Raw genomic sequence first — 17,356 nt, 5'->3', positions numbered from 1 at the left:
GACTTAATCGCAGCCGCACAATTATAAATGTTTTTTTTACGTATATGTATTATTTATTGAAGAAAACATATTGGGTTGCTTTCATTCCAAGTCTTCGCTTTAGTCAGTTTCACTATTGAAGTATGTTAAAAGAAACATTTTCACTATAATCAAGAAATTTAAGGATAGAGAATAACATTAGATGGTTGAAGACTTGAAGTATGCCATTCTTGCATTGTGCCTTGCTAAAACCGTAGGAATAAAGTTTTTGCGAACTGATGTTTTGGTTTCCAAGAGTTCTCTTTTACTACTACACTGTTTCAAGTTCTAATATTATAATGATGATGATGATGATGATGCAATCAATAAAGATTTCTTTATGATCAAATGATATGAACTTTGCCATCGCTGATCATCACTTTGTTATCATCTTGCAGTTTCTGCATAAAATCAACAATAGAATACTGAGTTATGAAGAAATTGTATACTAAGCAAAAGAATGAGAAAGCTTTTTTTTACTGATTGATTTACCTCTAGGAGAGCCATAATCTCATCTGCAGAGTAACGAGAAGCGCCAACTCCATTGTTGTTGACAACAGTCTCTATATCTGCAATAGAAATGTCGTCGAGCCTGTGTGTCCTCATGTGCTGCCCAAACACTCGTTCAAACACCTCAATCCTTGCTGCAGAGACTGTGCCACTGAATTGCTCTACTGAAGGTTCGTCCACTTCCATTGGATCTGCAGTTTCTCTAAATGGACCAGCAAAAAGAAAAAAGAAGAAAGTATTAGAAGATGAGAAAGCTGTGATACGAGTTTCCAAGGAGGAGATCAAATTAGTTACCTGTCGACATTCGCAGCATCATTCTCTGCTGCATCTTCAATATTACTGCGTTGATTGCCTCTACGGCCACTTGGTGTTCTTTCTTGTTCTCTTTGACGTTCTTCTTGCTCACGTTCATCCATCTCTGTTAATTCTTGATGGTATATAGCAAAGTTCATAAGCTTCAAGGCAGCCTCTGCATCGGGTTTAGTTACCTTTCAAAATAAAGTTATTTCGGTTTTAGTAACCTTTCAAAATAAAGTTATTACTTTAGAGTGAATTTGAGGAGAACATATTCACGACCAGGGAGGGATAAAAAAAAGATTTGAGTTAGTTTGATACCTCTCTGCGCAACTTCATTTTGGCATGAGCCGTAGCAAGACGGATTATTGTCTCTAGAGTTCTGGCAGTTATCGGAAGTGTACCTCCAGTCTGCAGAAATGTCGATGGTTGTGTCAAATACAAGTTCTCAAGACAAAAACAGAACACTCAGGGTCCAAGTTTATGTTGTGAAATGAATTACCTTAGTATCGGAACCTGCATTTCTGAGATCTGCATAAGCTTCTGCAATACGTTCCGATGCCTGCAAATTCAATAACAAAAGAGCGGTTTTAGTGGAAAAGATAATCAGATACATAAAATTTATATATTTGAGTTCAGTGTCTCACTTCATCAGTGAGCTTTGGCGTAATACGGTGCTTGGCATAATGAATGTACTTCTTCAAGAATTTAATGTTTAGGGTTTTCTCAAATTGGCCTTTTTTCTTCTTCCCATGTAGAGTTTGGTTAAATTTAACAAATATTTCTTTCTCACCATCCTCCTCGCTCGTGTTTGGCAAGCTCCCATCTGGCCCTGCCTCACCTATGATCACTCAAAAGTCATAATATGTATCAATACGTGGGTTGTGAAATGTTTAGTAAACCATAGAAGCATATTTTGTAGGCTACCTCTATCAGTTTTGTAACGATGCATGCGCAAGACATGTTCTGATATCAGGCGGTCGACACCAGCATCCATTTGATCCAACACAATAAACAGTAGATCAAAACGAGAAAGCAGCGAGTCTGGAAGCCCAATGTTCTTTGTTGGTGTCAGTGATCTGTCATACTGCAGGAGCAAGAGTAGGATATTAGAACAAGGGATACTAGTCAGTAGGGTCAGCAGATTAGGACAAGTTCTGTGTGAACTTACAGTTCCATATATGGGATTTGCAGCAGCAACCACACTGCATCTAGCATTCAGTGATGCATGGATACCCGCTTTTGCAATGGTTACAGTTTGTTGCTCCATCACTTCATGTATAGCAACTCGGTCCTGATCGTTCATCTTATCAAACTCATCAATGCACACAATACCTTTATCAGCGAGGACCATTGCACCAGCTTCTAGTCTTCGCTCCCCTGATGAAAATGAGAAGTTGATGTCTATGAGAAATAGCACTATGACCTTTAACAAATATTGATTTCAGCATTTGAAAAAAAAATGTCAAAATGAATTTGTGTGCTTTTTACCTGTTTCTTGGTCAGAAGTCACAGCAGCAGTTAACCCAACACCGGAAGAACCACGACCTGTTGTTGATATAGCCAATGGTGCAATATTCATTATCGCTCTCAGAAGTTGAGATTTAGCAACAGATGGATCACCCACCATCATCATGTTGATGTCTCTGAAAGCACAAACAAAAAATGTAAGTGAAGAAAAAAAAAATCAGTTAGACAAAAAGTATTAAATGAATGGAAGCTGAAATCTGATTTCAAGAAAGACTTACCCTCTCAAGTGGGTTCCATTCTTGAGGTTCTTTTCAACACCGCCAAGCATCAGTAAAACTACTGCTTTCTTTATCCAAGTGTGTCCGTAAATAGAAGGTGCTAAGGAACGAGCCAGGAGATCAAATACATCATCTCTGGCTGCAATCTTTTTAATGTACCGTAGGTCTCGCGGTTCGTATACAGGTGCATTTGCTTCTTTGTTGAGCAGAGCGATATTATTGGCTATGAGGATAGTTCTACACAAAAGGAGCTTGGTCAACGTTATCAAGGTGAAAATAACACTTTGAACTTAGGGATGTGTGAGAAAACCCACCTAAAGACTCCATTTACACTACCCTTGCTTTTCCCTGGAAGAGCTTTGTAAATGCCGAAAATAGCCACTCGATCTCCTGGCTTGCATGAGTCAACAAGGTCATCCTCAGCTATGACATCCACGCTTCGTGGAAGCTGACCTGGAGCAGCATTTTCAGGCACTTCTTGAATTGACAAGGTCTGATGATCTTTATATTTGCACAGCCCATATTCAGTCACCAATAAGTTGCCCTTATCATCCTGAAAACACAAACTCTTTATTCAGTAACAGGCAAATGTTCCAGACATGAAGGTAGATTAACAAAAACAAGAAAAGAAACATGTAATTACCCTTGTGGGATAGACAGACCCAGTGGGTAAACCCGCATGAGATGTTATGTCTCGATAATCTCGATTGGTAAATTCACCAGTTGATGGACAAAAGTGTACGCTTTTAACAACCTTAGGCCTCACAAGAGAGCCTGAAGAGATATACATGTGTCAAACTTGAAGATAAACACGAAAACAGCATGAAGTAGGCAGAAGAAAAGAATAAAATGCTTACATTTGGTGACAATGCCCTCGACACAGACTAAAGATCCGATAAACTCAGAGAGAAGGTCTCTAGGAGTGACAACACGAGAGACGAAAACACCGTCAAATCCAACAAGGACTTGCTCTCCTTCCTTCAAGAATTTAGGGTCAATACTTCGGGTAGCTTCAGTAGCTGCCTCACAAAATGACTGCATGTACTCATTTGGATTCCTCAGTATCCTATCCCAAACAAAAACCAATAAACTTAAATTCTGACTCTGATGCTTAAACAAAACTCCAGTTCATCATCCATTCTTCATAAGACTATAATATCTAAAAAAGCACAAACCTTTAAAATCCCCAAATTCACAAAACCCTAAAACATCCAATAAATTGACAAACTAATTCGAAAATTCATAACCTTTCTACAAAAAAAACCGATTAAAAACTACGCAAATTCAGGAAGATGAAGAACCTAGAGGAAGATTCGCGGAAGTGACTATGAATGTCGGAGATATCAACAATGAGACGGTGGTGATTCTGATGTATCAACGCCTTGATTTCTTCGATGTACATCTACACAATTCATCAATTCCCAATTACATCTAGAAAAGAACAGAAAGCTCGAGATATGTCTGGTGAGAGAACAGGAAGTGATAGAGAAATCGACTTACGCTTTCGAGGAACTGGATAAAATCTCGCTTGTGGCGAAGCCTCGTCTCCTCTGGTACATCCATTTCTTAACAAAATCTGGGTTCTTCGTAAAACCTTCTTCTCCTTCGTCTTCTTCTTAAGAAAAAATAAAACCTGATTTAGTGAGTTTCGATTTCGAGAGTCATAAAGGTAGAGTCTTGTTATGGCGGGATACTGCGAGATGACCTGTTCCCTTTTTGGCGGGAAGAGTGTGTTACTTTGGGCCGCTATTTATTGGGCTTTTGGTCTTTCAAATTTGGGCTTTCCTCGACGCGCTTATGATATTTCCTCGAGGCGATAACACCAAACCAAAGTGTACCAAATCTATTCATCAACTAGATTCGGTTTACTTTTGCTACTGTCTTCTTTTCTCAGACCAGTAAACCGGAATATATAAAACATTGTAAGAAAACCAAACTAAACCGTCGTGGTTTGGTGATATTTACAAATGTAACCCATCATCGTCTGTAAAATTCTAACTTTTCTCAATGAATTTAATTTCTTTGAACATAAACACTCAGACAAGTATTGTTGAGAATCCCCTAATTGGATTATTCTGACACTAACACCATTGCTACAAGATTCTCAGTTTTTTTTTTTATAAATTACTCAAATATGGAACGAACTAAGATACAAACATTCCGCGGGACAAGAGAGAACAAGCAAAATCTGAAATCTCAGCAACAATAAGGAAACGGGGAATGAAAAATACGATTCGGAAATGGCCAGAGGAAGAGCTCGAACTTGTGAGCCAAGCATCTGAAAGTGGTGGTGATGGATGATGATGGGGCAGAGAATCTAAAAGGTATGAAGAATCAGGGTTTGAAGGCAGAGAAGGCGACGACTGAGTTGTGTCCACCGAACCCGAACGAGTTTGATATGGCTGCAACCAAAACAGAAAGATATGATTACTAAGAGAAACCATTGTGAGTTTTTAATCCAATGAGAAGGTGGTCATGTCGTCACTTACCAACATCAACTTCGTGTTGCTTCTTCTCGTTTGGGACCGTGTCAAAGTCCACAGCTTGTTCTGGGTTCTACAGTAAGAAACGGAGTGTAAGAGTCAAAAACAAATCCCAAGTTCAAATCTTGCTAACAGTTCAAACTGAAAGCGGAATCAACGAAGCCTTTTCTTGAATTCTTGTTATATTATCATGTTGAACTTGTAAATGATCTTATTTTAGAAAAGGCTGATTATACATACAAATTGGTTGATGGAAGGATGCAGCCATCCAGTGTTGATAGCCTTCACGGTGGCAATGGCTTCTAGACCTCCAGCTGCACCGAGGCAGTGACCTATCATTGACTGTAGCAAAAACTGTTAACTACAGGAAATGCAAAGTAAACAAATACACAAAATCGAGGAGAAAAAGAACACTCAATCGCGGTAGCATTGGGGACGAACCTTGGTGGCGTTGATTTTGATCCCTGAAGTGCTCTTGAATACCTTTTTAATGGCATTGATCTCAGCAAGATCACCAGCAAGAGTGGAAGTTGCATGGGCGTTAATGTAATTTACCTGAAAAACGTGGAATGAATATAGGTAGGGAAGTAACAGGAATTTAGTGGAAACCCTTTGTTGCAGATAGCCATAAAACTTCGGAAGTTTGAATAGTTTGTGCTTTTTACCTCCTCAGGTGATACACCAGCATCTTCAAGGCATCTCTCAATGCATGAAGAGACACCAAGTCCATCAGCTCTTGGATCAGTCATATGGTGAGCATCACAATTAACAGCACCTCCAAGATATTCGGCTACAATAGGAGCACCACGATTCATTGCGTGTTCCAAGCTTTCCATCACCTATTAAAGCATACAACAATAGTATCATTGGGTCTTTCCAAACAGTTTGTCACATGTATGAAACACACCAACTTTGTAGAGTTGTAAAATTCAAGTGCAATGATACTTCTCCAGCTAATCGACTACCGGAAAGAAAGTTTCATCATTTAGAAGTAGGAACCATTTGGCAACATAACAGAGCATCAAATCCTTTAGGCCAACACAGGCTTGTATATACAAACACCCATACACACAGAGCCAGCCAACTGTATGCAAAATCCATAATTTCAAAAGTAAGAGTAGGAACTTCAGAAACATACCAGAACACCAGCTCCTTCACCCATAACAAAGCCATCTCTTGCTTTATCCCATGGCCTTGAAGCAGTTTGAGGGTCATCATTTCTCTGTGACAATGCCCTACAAGCAACAAAACCTCCCAACCCAATAGGAATAATAGCAGCCTCGGTTCCACCAGCAATCATCATATCAGCTTCACCACGACGAATGTGGTTCGCAGCAGCGTAAAAGCAGTAGTTAGAAGTAGCACAAGCAGTTGAGATCGAGTAGTTTGGACCCATAAGACCAAGATCAATCGCCAACAAAGCAGAACCCATGTTTGTTATAGCATAAGGTATAAAAAATGGACTAATCCTCCTGTGACCCTTCTCAATCAGATTCTGAACACCTTCTGAAAACACAGTTAAACCTCCCATACCAGTCCCAACTAGTACTCCAGCTTTCCTCTTATCAATCTGCAAAATACCACAAACCCGTGACGTAAACAACAAAGAGATGGGCATATCTAGTGAACAGCTTAGAGAAAAAACAAGGCAATGGAGATCTCAAACTCATAATTGGAGTTGAAAGAACTAAACTTTCAAGAAAATGCTCAATCTTATCTGAAATTTTAACTCTTTTATGCGCCTAATTTGATCGAAATTCGTCAATTCCACTCCAAATCTAACTTCAAATTGATCGAAAAATTGAAACTTTAATGATTACCGTGTTAAGCTTATCACCACCAAGATTAGCACTTTCAAGAGCTTTCTTGCCAGCAACAATGCAATACTTCAAACAATCATCAAGCCTACGCTCATTCTTGCCATCAATATAACCTTCAGAGCTAAACCCACGGATCTGACCACCAAATCGAGTGGGGAACTTGGACGCATCGAAACGGTCAATCAAACTGATCCCACTCTCACCAGAGAGCAATTTCTCGTAGTAAGCATCAACATCGTTGCCAAAAACAGAGACGAGACCCATACCAGTAATCACGACTCGTTTCTTCGGATCTGTCTCGCGTTTGGGAGCGGAAACAGTGGATGCTGATGCGGAGATGAATGAGCGTTGTCTTCTAACGGGTCTCGCATTGGCAATCTGATGTGATTGTCGATTCGAAGGTAAGCGAAGTGGGTTCGGCGGAGAAGCACGGAGGGATGAAGATTGAAGAGCTTGCATGGTGGATCCAGAGAGAGAGAGAGAGAGAGAGAGAGAGAGAGAGAGAGAGAGAGAGAGGGAGAGAGAATGAGAGAGGCGATAAGTACGATGTTGTGAAAATGGTGTGTGATGTGTGTTTTGCGAAAGCGCTTCAGCTCGTCAGATTTCAGGACACTCTTATAAAAAAGGAAAATACACAAAACACAGAAATATTTTACAAGTAAAAACATTTTGAGACAAAAATAATATATATTTAGTTTTTAAGTCCCTGAATGTTTACAGATATTTCACTTTTAGCTTACAGTTTTACTAATATACAATTTGGTCCTCTAAATAGTAGTAGGGATTGGGTATACCCAATTTTTCGTTTTGTATTCATCTATGGAAAAGAAAAATTGTAATTGTGCAGCTTCCGAGTTGGATAAATGGTATTACAATTTTAGTAATAACCGATTTGAATCGAAATTTGAATCATATTTGATTATGTGGGATTTGATCGGATTTTACTATATGACCGAAACCGCTTCAAACTGGATTTTTGGATTCCAATTTTAGATCTAAAATTTATAGTCATTTTAATACTTGATATGCTAGCATATAAAACTTAATTACGTTGCACTTAGATTCGGCATCAATTCAGCTCGTGTGTTTTTTTATACTAAATTATTGTCTAATTTTTTTAATATTCAACGTAAATTTAACTTAATATAAAACCACTTAAAAACTAAATAATATATATTACAATTTAGTTTCAAATTTAGTTTTTATATATAAAAAAAAAAAAAAAAAAAAAAAACAGGAACTCTCGTGCTCGATATAAAAGAAGGCAAGCCACTTGCCAAAAAGGTTCTTCCCTCAAACTTATCTAAATGCTTACAAGTGTTCGTTCACTTTTAGCCTCGTAGTTATATACTTCCCCTACCCAAGATGCAGTAGCTAGACTCCGTCAAATTTGAGCATGAACTTTTCAAGAAAATAATTGTCATCTTTCGATTCAAGGAAAATGTTATTTCTTGTAAAGTTGAGAAAACATCTAACACAAACAAACCTAAAACGGTAACAAGTGACCAGAGATTTAGGGATGATTACTCGAAAATTGAATTAAATGGGGGGGAATAGGTAAGGTGGGTGAGCCAGTATTCACGTGGGGACATTGAACATGAATAGCCAAGACAAAACAAATGAAAGTTGCAAGTAGAAGAGCTGGTATAAGTTGTTCACCACCCAAGTTCTATATATTCTTCTTTACCAAAAATCTAACACTTGCTATAAAGTCTATATCGTTTCATCATTCAATGTTACTTGTTTCAATGATTATGTACAATTGTCACTATCCACACACATAAATAGGTTTACGTACGATTCCAATATGTTGCTTCAAACGTAACTTTTGACATAGAGTTTTTATTTTTTATTTTACATGTGATATATAGTTTGTTTCGGTCTGAAATCAAAATTTCAGTATATAATTTATTTTTTTCTTATTAAGATTATTTTATAATTCGGTTCTGATTCGAATTCGAGAATTTTGTTTGAAAGTGAAAACGGCCATAGAGATTAGAGATTAAGGACTCTTCGCGGATTTTCGGAAATTTTGAACGAATTGACTAATTATTTCGCAACTAATTTTTTGTTAGTTGTCAACATTTGTATATCATACAAGAAAAAGATTGACAAAATAATAGGTTTGTTATGTTTGATGAAGAAGAAACAAAGACTAGTCGTCCGTGTGATGTACTCCCCAATTATATAAGCCTACTAATTGTTCGTTTCGTCAATGTCTACCATTTGGAAACCTTTAAAAAACATGTCATATGTTCTAACACCATAATATTTTCTATTCATTTGGCCGATGGATGCATATTGGCGATTGACAAACAACATCTTTGTTTATAACATTTTGATGAACAAACATGTCTTTAACATGTTTTTACTTTTACGTTTGATAAAAAAAAACTATATAGGGATGATCATATCACTTGTGAGATTTATCTTAAGAATTTGGGCATAGTGTGTATATATATAGGAGACGAACAAAAAAAGAATAAGTGATCGAGAAGAGATATACATATTTAGACGTTCTAGAGACTTGTAAACACTATATTGGCTTTGTTGACCAATTCAACAACATTCGTTTGTTAGTAATTCAATACTGCGTTACAGTGCTGGCAAATAAGACTTTGACTTTATGGCTTATATATCTATGGACATATGACTATTGATAATTTAAAGATTCTATTTAGTTGGAATCATCACCCACATGATTAGTGTAACGTACAAATTACCATCTATATAGTTAGTTTGAAACTTTAATATTAAATTCGATTTTGGAAAATCTAGATGTAAGTTCTTATAATATTAAAAATTTATGAACTTTAATCTTTTTATTTCCCCTAAGTAAGCTTTTTCAATTTGAAGTTTATCATCAAAAGTACGAAAATTCCTTTTTAATGGCTAGATCGTTGAGTTTACTAAGACTAGCTAACTTATTATAATTTAAAATTTTAGTTTGGATTTTTTTTTTGTCTTCTATATTTTAGTTTATAAATAGTGAAGACAAACTAAAATTTATAAACTAAAATATAGAAGATAAAAAAAAAAAGGATTAGTTTGTCTTCACTACAAATTTGGTAAAAAAATAAATAGTTCACTTCAAATTTGTATTCACTTCTTTTTTTTTCAATATTTCACTTCACTTCAACGCTTCAAATCAGATAGATAGATTTTTAGTAAAACACATTTGTAACTCTCATCACGTTTAAAGAAATATCTAGCAAACTTATATCTTCTCTAAATATAAGATTTAATAGCAAAATTCACAAACTCTAAGAAATTATCAATTGACAACATTATGATATATACAGAGAAAAAAACATAGTAATTGATAGAAAAGGCCCTTTGGAAAATAACCAAAAAAAAGCCCAAAAAGTAAATTAACGAGTCATACCCTCACGTGAAAAACACGTGTTAGTTTTCTTCTTTCTTCTGAAACGGTGAAACCTAATTATCAAGTTTCTTCATCCTCGTTGACACCAAGATGATGATAAAAATTTACAACTTTGAGTCATTAATTACACTTAACAGAATCTAAAAAACTCAGAAACTCAGAAAAATAAGAAATTTTTCATATATTGAATCAAATAAAAAAACAAAATCAAAATTTACATTAAAAACTACAACAACAACAACAAAAACAGAGTTCATCACCCAAAATTAAAAGAATCAAAAAACTAAACTTTTTTGTTTAGAATCTACAACCGCAACAGAGAAAAAAGAAAGCAAGCTTAGATACCAAAAACATAGCTTCAATGATAGACATGATTCTATATCTCAAATTTTCCAAAAACGACATCTTCTTGAAACTCAATCTCTTCCATTTTATCCCTCCAAGTCCTAAAAACTTCAACCTCGTCCTCTCTTTCGTCGTCTTCCATATCGAAAACTTCTTCCCTTTCATCCCCATCATTTTCATTATATTATTTGAGTTGAGCTCTTGCTGCTACTGCTCCCCAATACCCAATTGGAAAAAAGAAGAATTAGGGTTTATGTATTTTGTTTTGTTTATGGTTATGGTTATGATCAGAGTGTGTTCTTTTTATACGATGTAGAATAAAGGGCAGTTTGGTAATTTTTAAGTCAATAGATTCGAAGCGCGTTTTAAAAATTGATCAACGTAGGTGTTCTGACGTGGGTTGAAGCTCTGTTTTGTCCTAAGCATTTTCGAGGATTTTTCCATTTTTTAATATAATTTTCATATCTTCACTAAAAATAATATATATACACAGTTGTTTTTCTAGAGAATATGTTATTTTTAATCTCAAATTGATTTATAGATAAGTTTATTCATATACTTTGTTGGCGTGAGATTTTTTTTTTTTATTTATCTGGAAAAAAACGACAGATTGTTTATTATTTCAGCTAATGCCTAATTGTTTTTTTCCAAATATATACTTTTACCAAGTTTTTATTTTTCTGATAAACTTTTTGTAATAAATTAAGATAATATTAGAACAATTGAAGCCCACTAAGGAATGTGTAAGGCCCACTACAGTTAATGAAACAAACACTTGAGACACCTACCAATGAAATGAGTAGAATTAGAAATCAAGAAGATGTCCTTCGAGCCAAATCCAAAACCCGCACAGTACTCTAATTTGGTGCTAGTTTATAAAATGTCCAAGTAACTTCGTATTTTTTTTATACTTCTCAACAGCATTTACTAATTAAGAGTGTTTAAAGAACTTGTGCAAGAGTTTCCTAATTAATACATTTGTGGTATCACTATTGATAAAAGTTAAAAAGAGGAGATGAAAATAAAAACAAAATGACTTTTGACGTAAAAACAAACGTCGGGATGAGTAAGATGACATATAACTTAATGCTTTTGTGACTTACTTGACACAATACACTAATTTGTGCATCTATAGATGGAAAAAGGAAGAAGAAAGTATACATAATGACTCTTTTGATTTTTGTCCTACTACACATCACAACAAAGTTAAGAGAAAATAATGAGAATTAGTATATTTGATAAATTATCATATATTTATGATCAAATACGAAACCATCTTTTGTAAGTATTAATCAATATATTTTACCAAGTTCTTAGAACACGATATATACATTTAGTCGTCTTTTCAAAATATTTGACAAATGTATATATTTTTATCTACTAAAACATAAAACAATAGTCTGGAGGAGACTTTTTCATTGCTCATGTTACGAGTAAGTTATGTTATTGGTTGATTTACAATTTTTTACTATCTATCTATCACACATTATGTTTTAAATTAATTAATTTGTTGAAACTAGTTACTTAGGAGATGACATGCATGCATACGTACGTTATAACAAATTAACATCTACTTATATAAGAATGGGAGTATGACATATTTAGATTTATATATATGACCTATCTTAAATTATGTTATAGTACACGTACGAAGTCGAGAGCAGGAAGATCGATAAAAAAAAAACACAAGTTTTGTTCTAAAGTGATTTACTTTTGTTTTATCTTTACTACGTATCGAGTCAAGCTTAATTAAGAGTTCTGTCACGGTAACGCATTAAAGTTTAGTAAGTCACTACTACTGCCTAGATATATATTATGTTAGTCGTCATTTATTATTTCAGTATTTTTCAATTCTTTATGATTTTTTTTAATCTTAAAAATTATCAAACAAAACAAAATTAACACTCTTCTTCATTTCAACAGAGAGAATTTTGTCCTTTCTCTAAAGGTTGGCGAATATATACATCCATAACTTTGGCACTTAGAAGGTGGACTTTGAATTCAGCTCGTTGAAAAAAATTAGCAAACACATTATACTATGGACTATGGTAAACTCGACTTTCTTAATCGGGACATTTGTGGTATTACTAATTGCAGAGACAAAGATGAAGAAAAGGTAAAATCAAAAGACCTTTGTGGATAACAACACATCAACACAAAAAGACATAGATAACTTATGCGTTTGGGTTACACTATAATTTTTTTTTTAAATGTCATAAATATTTTTAGATTTTGATTACAAATAATGCAACATAATCTCAACATAATTTCGTAAAATGTATTATATGTTTTGTTTTATATACATCAAAAACTTACATCATTTAACTACAATGTATCTTTACGTCAATCCACATGTAATTTCTGTTTAGATCATTTTTCACTTTAATATATGCATTATATATATATATATATAGATATATATATATATATATATATATATATATATAGATATATATATATATCTACTAGCTAGTTACATAAAGTAATTTAATTTATCTAATTAGATGAAATGAAATAATTTTTGTTTCTTATAATAAATCTTGAACAACTTGCAAAAGTACTGCGTGTGTGTTATATATAACCCACTTGCACACAACACAACTATAAATAGAGGAGAACTTTGCAGAAACCAAATTAAAAGAGAGAGACCTAGACATAACATTTTCCTTACAAAGATCTTGTCCTATTTGAGAGAGGAAATCAAGAAATGGATGGGAAATATGTACGCGGATTCGATGTTATGATGGAAGAAGAACAAAGAAATCAAGAGCTGAAGGTAAGTCTTTGTTTCAAAATATACATATTTTTCTTTCTTTTTTGTCTACAAAATATAAAGATTTTTAATTTCTTGTCTAGGATGTTGAGACGAGGATGAAAGAGTTTATTGGAGAAAAGACGCTTGCCCAACTAAAGTTGAGGGAATTGATTGCGTTGGAGAAAAAGCTTGAGACTCTACAGCCTAATGTAAGTAGCTCTCTCATATTAACAATCTTTCAAATTTAATTATCTTTGTATGTTTATAAAAATCTAATCATTATTTTTTTATTTTTGTATAATTTGGATTTTGTAGAGGATCGTGGGAAGGCCCCAAGATGTTAGGATTCTGAAAAATTATATAAACTATAGGCTTGGAGAAATGGAGACTAAGATTTACAACCCTAAAGACGAATTTGATGTTGTAATGGAAGCAAAAGAAGCTGGGCATATTAAGGGTTTAAAGATGAGGTTGAAAGTGTTCATTGATGAAGAGGAGTCTGAAAATATAAGCGATGAGAGATTGATCGAGTTCCGTATAAAGCTTGAAGCTCTTCAGCCTAAGGTTAGTAGAGTTTCAACACACTTTTTTTTTGTGTTTGGTCGTCTTGCAAATTGTTTTCTAACTTTTTTTTTCTTGTTTTCTTGTTTTTCTAGGAGAAGGTAGATGTTCGTTTGAAAGTCATGAAAGACGAAGTGAGAGACATAATCTTGATGAAAGAAATTGTGAAGATACTGATCGGGAAGAGGCCGGATCGTCGTTCCGGTTCCAGTAGTAGACCAAAGTTCATCAATAATTACTGTGTTTAGAAATTGGTATCATACAAATTCATATATATATAATCATGGATATCATATACGATCACCTAATTATCTCCTGTTTCTCCCTTCAAACTATTTATATAGAATAATTTGGGATGTTTTATTTTGTTATGTCAATGGAAGAAACTCATGTTGTTAATTACTTTCTATATTAATCGGATTCTTATAATTAATAAAATTATCTATTTTCTAAAATCTATTGCATAAATTTAGTCTAAATGAATTTATTGTAATGAAAGTTATAAAACCATATGAGATTTTGCCTAAAGGTTACAAATTATAAGACATGCATGGTAGTGTACATGTCTTTAAATGCGTTAAACGTGAGTAATTATGCATTTACAGAAAAGTTGATGATGCGTTTGTATATATCATTATCACACATCATAGTGCATTTTGTTTATGAAGTTCTTGTTTGAAAATTTGAGTCGCTAGTTTGTTCCAATGGATATAAAAAGAATAATATACGTACAAAAGAGTTTGGTAATAAAAATAAAGTGATTTACATCAAAAAGACAAATAGATTAGGTAATAATACATGGCATGCAAAGACTTTTGTCGAAGAACAACACCAACATGGAAATACATTATTTACTGTTTTTACGAATTTCACATACACATCTATAAATGGAAGAAAGGATCGGATAAACAAGAACAAAGAAAAAGAGCGAGGAGAAATTAGACATTGAATTATGAACTCAGTGGTCCATTTCTATTTCGTTTGTATACATTATGAATTTGTGACAATGAAAAAATACTTTATTTTTTTTATTTTTCACACAAGTGTATGTTTTGATTACAATTCTGATAGGCTATAGTTTTTTTAACTGTATAATACGCAACTCCATCAAAGTAAACAATTTTGTCCACATCAAATGCAGCCTCATGGGTTCAAACTCTAGAGAGTGATGATCTACACACTTGCAACACCAAAACGAACTAGTTAAAGTTGCACCATGCTGGTAAAGGTTGACCAAATAATGAGAGGTCAACCTTCTTTCAGTGCAACATGTTAGTGGTTTCTGTTAGAGTAAGTAGATAAACTCAACCCTTATATTGTTAACAACTTAACATGATTATGAAGTTTTAAAGGCAACTAGTTACTCTCGCAAAAGTTTTTGAAGTTTCTGATAGTTTTATCCATGTTTGTAGTATAAGAGTTCTCTAGCCGTTAGTTTCGTGCTTAATTCACATTACTGGCCAGTTACCGCAGCGGAGATATGATATGATGCACCGTTTTTTATTTTTCTAGCAATTGTAAAGTTTTAAGGCTTTGAGCTAATGCTGTTTTGTTTCTCTCTATTACACCACCTAGCGACGTCGTTTCCTCAATCACAAAGAGGCTTTTTATTTAAGTTTAATAATGTGAATGGCTCCAAAGAAGAGGCCTTTTAATAAACAAGCCAATTCAAAACTGATGAACGAAGTCAAAATAGTCCCACATCGGTTCAGTTGGAAAGAACAAGCTTTGTTTATATAATCTCCACAGTCGAAGTATTCATTGTCCCTTCGGGGGCATCTGATAAAATTGGAACGATACAGAGAAGATTAGCATGGCCCCTGCGCAAGGATGACACGCACAAATTGAGAAATGGTCCAATTTTTTTTTTGTTCTTGTTGCAGATTGCGGTTTGACATGTTCGGTTCGCATAAGTCAAAAGGGGAACTAAAGCAAAGACATTAACAGAGTCACATAACCTTAGGATGAAGCTTACCTTGATTTTGCAGCAAAGACGAGACTTTTGTGTTTACGCCTGCTTCTGAATGGTCTCTTGAGTCTTGAGGAGAAGAACGTATTATGAGTATTATGAGTATTTTACTCAGCTCATATTAGCTTTATACTTTAGCTTACATTAGCATAGTATATAATACACTTGTAATACTCATTTTACACTTTAAGGAGAATAAAACATATTTTTACGATTCAATCACTCTCTCGTCTCTCTCTTTAGCTCGTCTTCTTCATCATGAGTTTGTTAAACTGTGAATCTTGATATGGTATCAGAGCAACACCGATCCGATCATGAGCATCTTTTCGATTGATATCGTTCTCCTTCAAATCATCTCATTCTTTTTCGATTTTTTGTTGTTTCATCGTATTCGCGATTCTTCAATTTGTGTTCGTGAGTGATTTCTGAGATTTTTTCTTCTTTCTTTGACCTAATTGCTTTCGATTCTCTTTTATCTCTTTCAATTCGGAGCAATCTCTTTTTCAATGGCGACCATGCCTCGTCCTCCAGCAACGAATGGGCAAAATCAAAATCCAAATCGAACAACAGATCTTTATGCGAGTCCGTATTCTTTACTTAGCACGGATCATGCTGGATTACAAATTGTCACAGATCGGCTTGATACTGGAGCTGAATTTCATTCTTGGAAGCGTTCTGTTCGGATGGCGTTAAATGTGCGCAACAAATTATGATTTATCGATGGTACGGTTCTAAAACCCTCTTTAGATCATCCGGATTCGGATTCTTGGTCTAGATGCAATGATATAGTATCAACTTGGTTGATTGGTTCTGTTTCGAAGAAGATAGGCCAAAGTTTATTGTATATGCCTACTGCGGAAGCTATATGGAAGAATCTTATTTCCCGTTTCAAACAAGATGATGCACCTCGTGTGTATGAGATTGAGCAGCGTTTGGGAAGTATTCAACAAGGTTCAATGAGTGTTAGTGCTTACTATACCGAGCTTGTAACTCTGTGGGAAGAGTACAAGAATTACATTGAGCTACCAGTTTGTACATGTGGCCAATGTGAATGTAATGCTGCAGTTTTATGGGAACAATTACAACTTCGCAGTAGAGTAACCAAGTTCTTGATGGGTCTCAATGATAGTTATGAGCAGACTAGGCGTCATATTCTTATGCTCAAGCCAATTCCGAGTATTGAGGAAGCTTATCATCTAGTTGCTCAAGATGAACGACAGAAAATTGTCAAACCAAGTATCAGAACTGATAATGCTGCTTTTCAAGCTACAGAAGCTTTTGATGGTAATACATCTTATGTGACAGATCCATATGAGTATGTGGCAGCATATAATACATATCGACCAAGAAACAATCGACCTATGTGTACTCATTGTGGGAAGATGGGTCACACAATTCAGACTTGCTTCAAAGTTCATGGCTATCCACCTGGTTTTAAAGCACCAAATGCAGGGAATACAGGACAGTC

At 34.7% G+C, this 17,356-nt stretch overlaps 4 protein-coding genes and 1 non-coding gene across 5 annotated transcripts; 2 read left to right on the top strand and 3 right to left on the bottom strand.

The window, feature by feature from the left end:
- Positions 1 to 177: 177 nt before the first annotated feature.
- LOC17876545 (DNA replication licensing factor MCM3) lies at positions 178 to 4,229 on the bottom strand. The gene is made up of 15 exons (XM_023781381.1): positions 4,071 to 4,229; positions 3,872 to 3,972; positions 3,428 to 3,636; positions 3,214 to 3,344; positions 2,885 to 3,123; positions 2,571 to 2,807; positions 2,314 to 2,468; positions 1,994 to 2,202; positions 1,750 to 1,909; positions 1,470 to 1,663; positions 1,325 to 1,384; positions 1,144 to 1,233; positions 823 to 1,016; positions 511 to 730; positions 178 to 419 (listed from the first exon to the last, which is right to left on the bottom strand). The coding sequence occupies exons 1-15, from the start codon at positions 4,131 to 4,133 to the stop codon at positions 363 to 365; spliced, it is 2,319 nt and encodes a 772-aa protein (XP_023637149.1). The 5' UTR covers positions 4,134 to 4,229; the 3' UTR covers positions 178 to 362.
- A 328-nt stretch (positions 4,230 to 4,557) lies between these two features.
- Positions 4,558 to 7,468, bottom strand: LOC17875358 (3-oxoacyl-[acyl-carrier-protein] synthase I, chloroplastic). Its single transcript, XM_006280349.2, has 7 exons — positions 6,874 to 7,468; positions 6,192 to 6,623; positions 5,719 to 5,892; positions 5,495 to 5,608; positions 5,294 to 5,395; positions 5,060 to 5,126; positions 4,558 to 4,972 (listed from the first exon to the last, which is right to left on the bottom strand). The coding sequence occupies exons 1-7, from the start codon at positions 7,330 to 7,332 to the stop codon at positions 4,905 to 4,907; spliced, it is 1,416 nt and encodes a 471-aa protein (XP_006280411.1). The 5' UTR covers positions 7,333 to 7,468; the 3' UTR covers positions 4,558 to 4,904.
- Positions 7,469 to 10,524: 3,056 nt separating this feature from the next.
- On the bottom strand, positions 10,525 to 10,865 carry LOC17876167. The gene has a single exon (XM_006281344.2). It carries the CDS (start codon positions 10,781 to 10,783, stop codon positions 10,556 to 10,558), a length of 228 nt encoding a protein of 75 aa, XP_006281406.1. The 5' UTR covers positions 10,784 to 10,865; the 3' UTR covers positions 10,525 to 10,555.
- A 2,392-nt stretch (positions 10,866 to 13,257) lies between these two features.
- On the top strand, positions 13,258 to 14,282 carry LOC17875802. The gene is made up of 4 exons (XM_023777552.1): positions 13,258 to 13,379; positions 13,460 to 13,567; positions 13,674 to 13,922; positions 14,015 to 14,282. Exons 1-4 carry the CDS (start codon positions 13,311 to 13,313, stop codon positions 14,165 to 14,167), a joined length of 579 nt encoding a protein of 192 aa, XP_023633320.1. The 5' UTR covers positions 13,258 to 13,310; the 3' UTR covers positions 14,168 to 14,282.
- A 1,400-nt stretch (positions 14,283 to 15,682) lies between these two features.
- LOC111829126 lies at positions 15,683 to 15,785 on the top strand. Its single transcript, XR_002832684.1, has one exon. It is a non-coding gene; the product is annotated as a U6 spliceosomal RNA (small nuclear RNA).
- Positions 15,786 to 17,356: the final 1,571 nt, after the last annotated feature.

Source organism: Capsella rubella, unplaced genomic scaffold (genome assembly GCF_000375325.1).
Source record: "Capsella rubella cultivar Monte Gargano unplaced genomic scaffold, Caprub1_0 scaffold_8, whole genome shotgun sequence".
NCBI lineage: Eukaryota > Viridiplantae > Streptophyta > Magnoliopsida > Brassicales > Brassicaceae > Capsella > Capsella rubella.
This window is presented reverse-complemented; position numbering and strand designations above follow the sequence as displayed.

Coding starts and splice junctions, on each gene's coding strand:
- LOC17875358 (XM_006280349.2), bottom strand. CDS start 7,332: ATGCAAGCTCTTCAATCTTCATCCCTCCGTGCTTCTCCGCCGAACCCA. Junction 6,624..6,873: donor GTGGTGATAAGCTTAACACG/GTAATCATTAAA, acceptor GGTATTTTGCAG/ATTGATAAGAGGAAAGCTGG. Junction 5,609..5,718: donor CTGGTGTATCACCTGAGGAG/GTAAAAAGCACA, acceptor CACGTTTTTCAG/GTAAATTACATTAACGCCCA.
- LOC17876167 (XM_006281344.2), bottom strand. CDS start 10,783: ATGAAAATGATGGGGATGAAAGGGAAGAAGTTTTCGATATGGAAGACG.
- LOC17875802 (XM_023777552.1), top strand. CDS start 13,311: ATGGATGGGAAATATGTACGCGGATTCGATGTTATGATGGAAGAAGAA. Junction 13,380..13,459: donor AAAGAAATCAAGAGCTGAAG/GTAAGTCTTTGT, acceptor TTTCTTGTCTAG/GATGTTGAGACGAGGATGAA. Junction 13,568..13,673: donor TTGAGACTCTACAGCCTAAT/GTAAGTAGCTCT, acceptor TGGATTTTGTAG/AGGATCGTGGGAAGGCCCCA.
- LOC17876545 (XM_023781381.1), bottom strand. CDS start 4,133: ATGGATGTACCAGAGGAGACGAGGCTTCGCCACAAGCGAGATTTTATC. Junction 2,808..2,884: donor AGTGTAAATGGAGTCTTTAG/GTGGGTTTTCTC, acceptor CCTTTTGTGTAG/AACTATCCTCATAGCCAATA. Junction 1,910..1,993: donor CAAATCCCATATATGGAACT/GTAAGTTCACAC, acceptor TTGCTCCTGCAG/TATGACAGATCACTGACACC.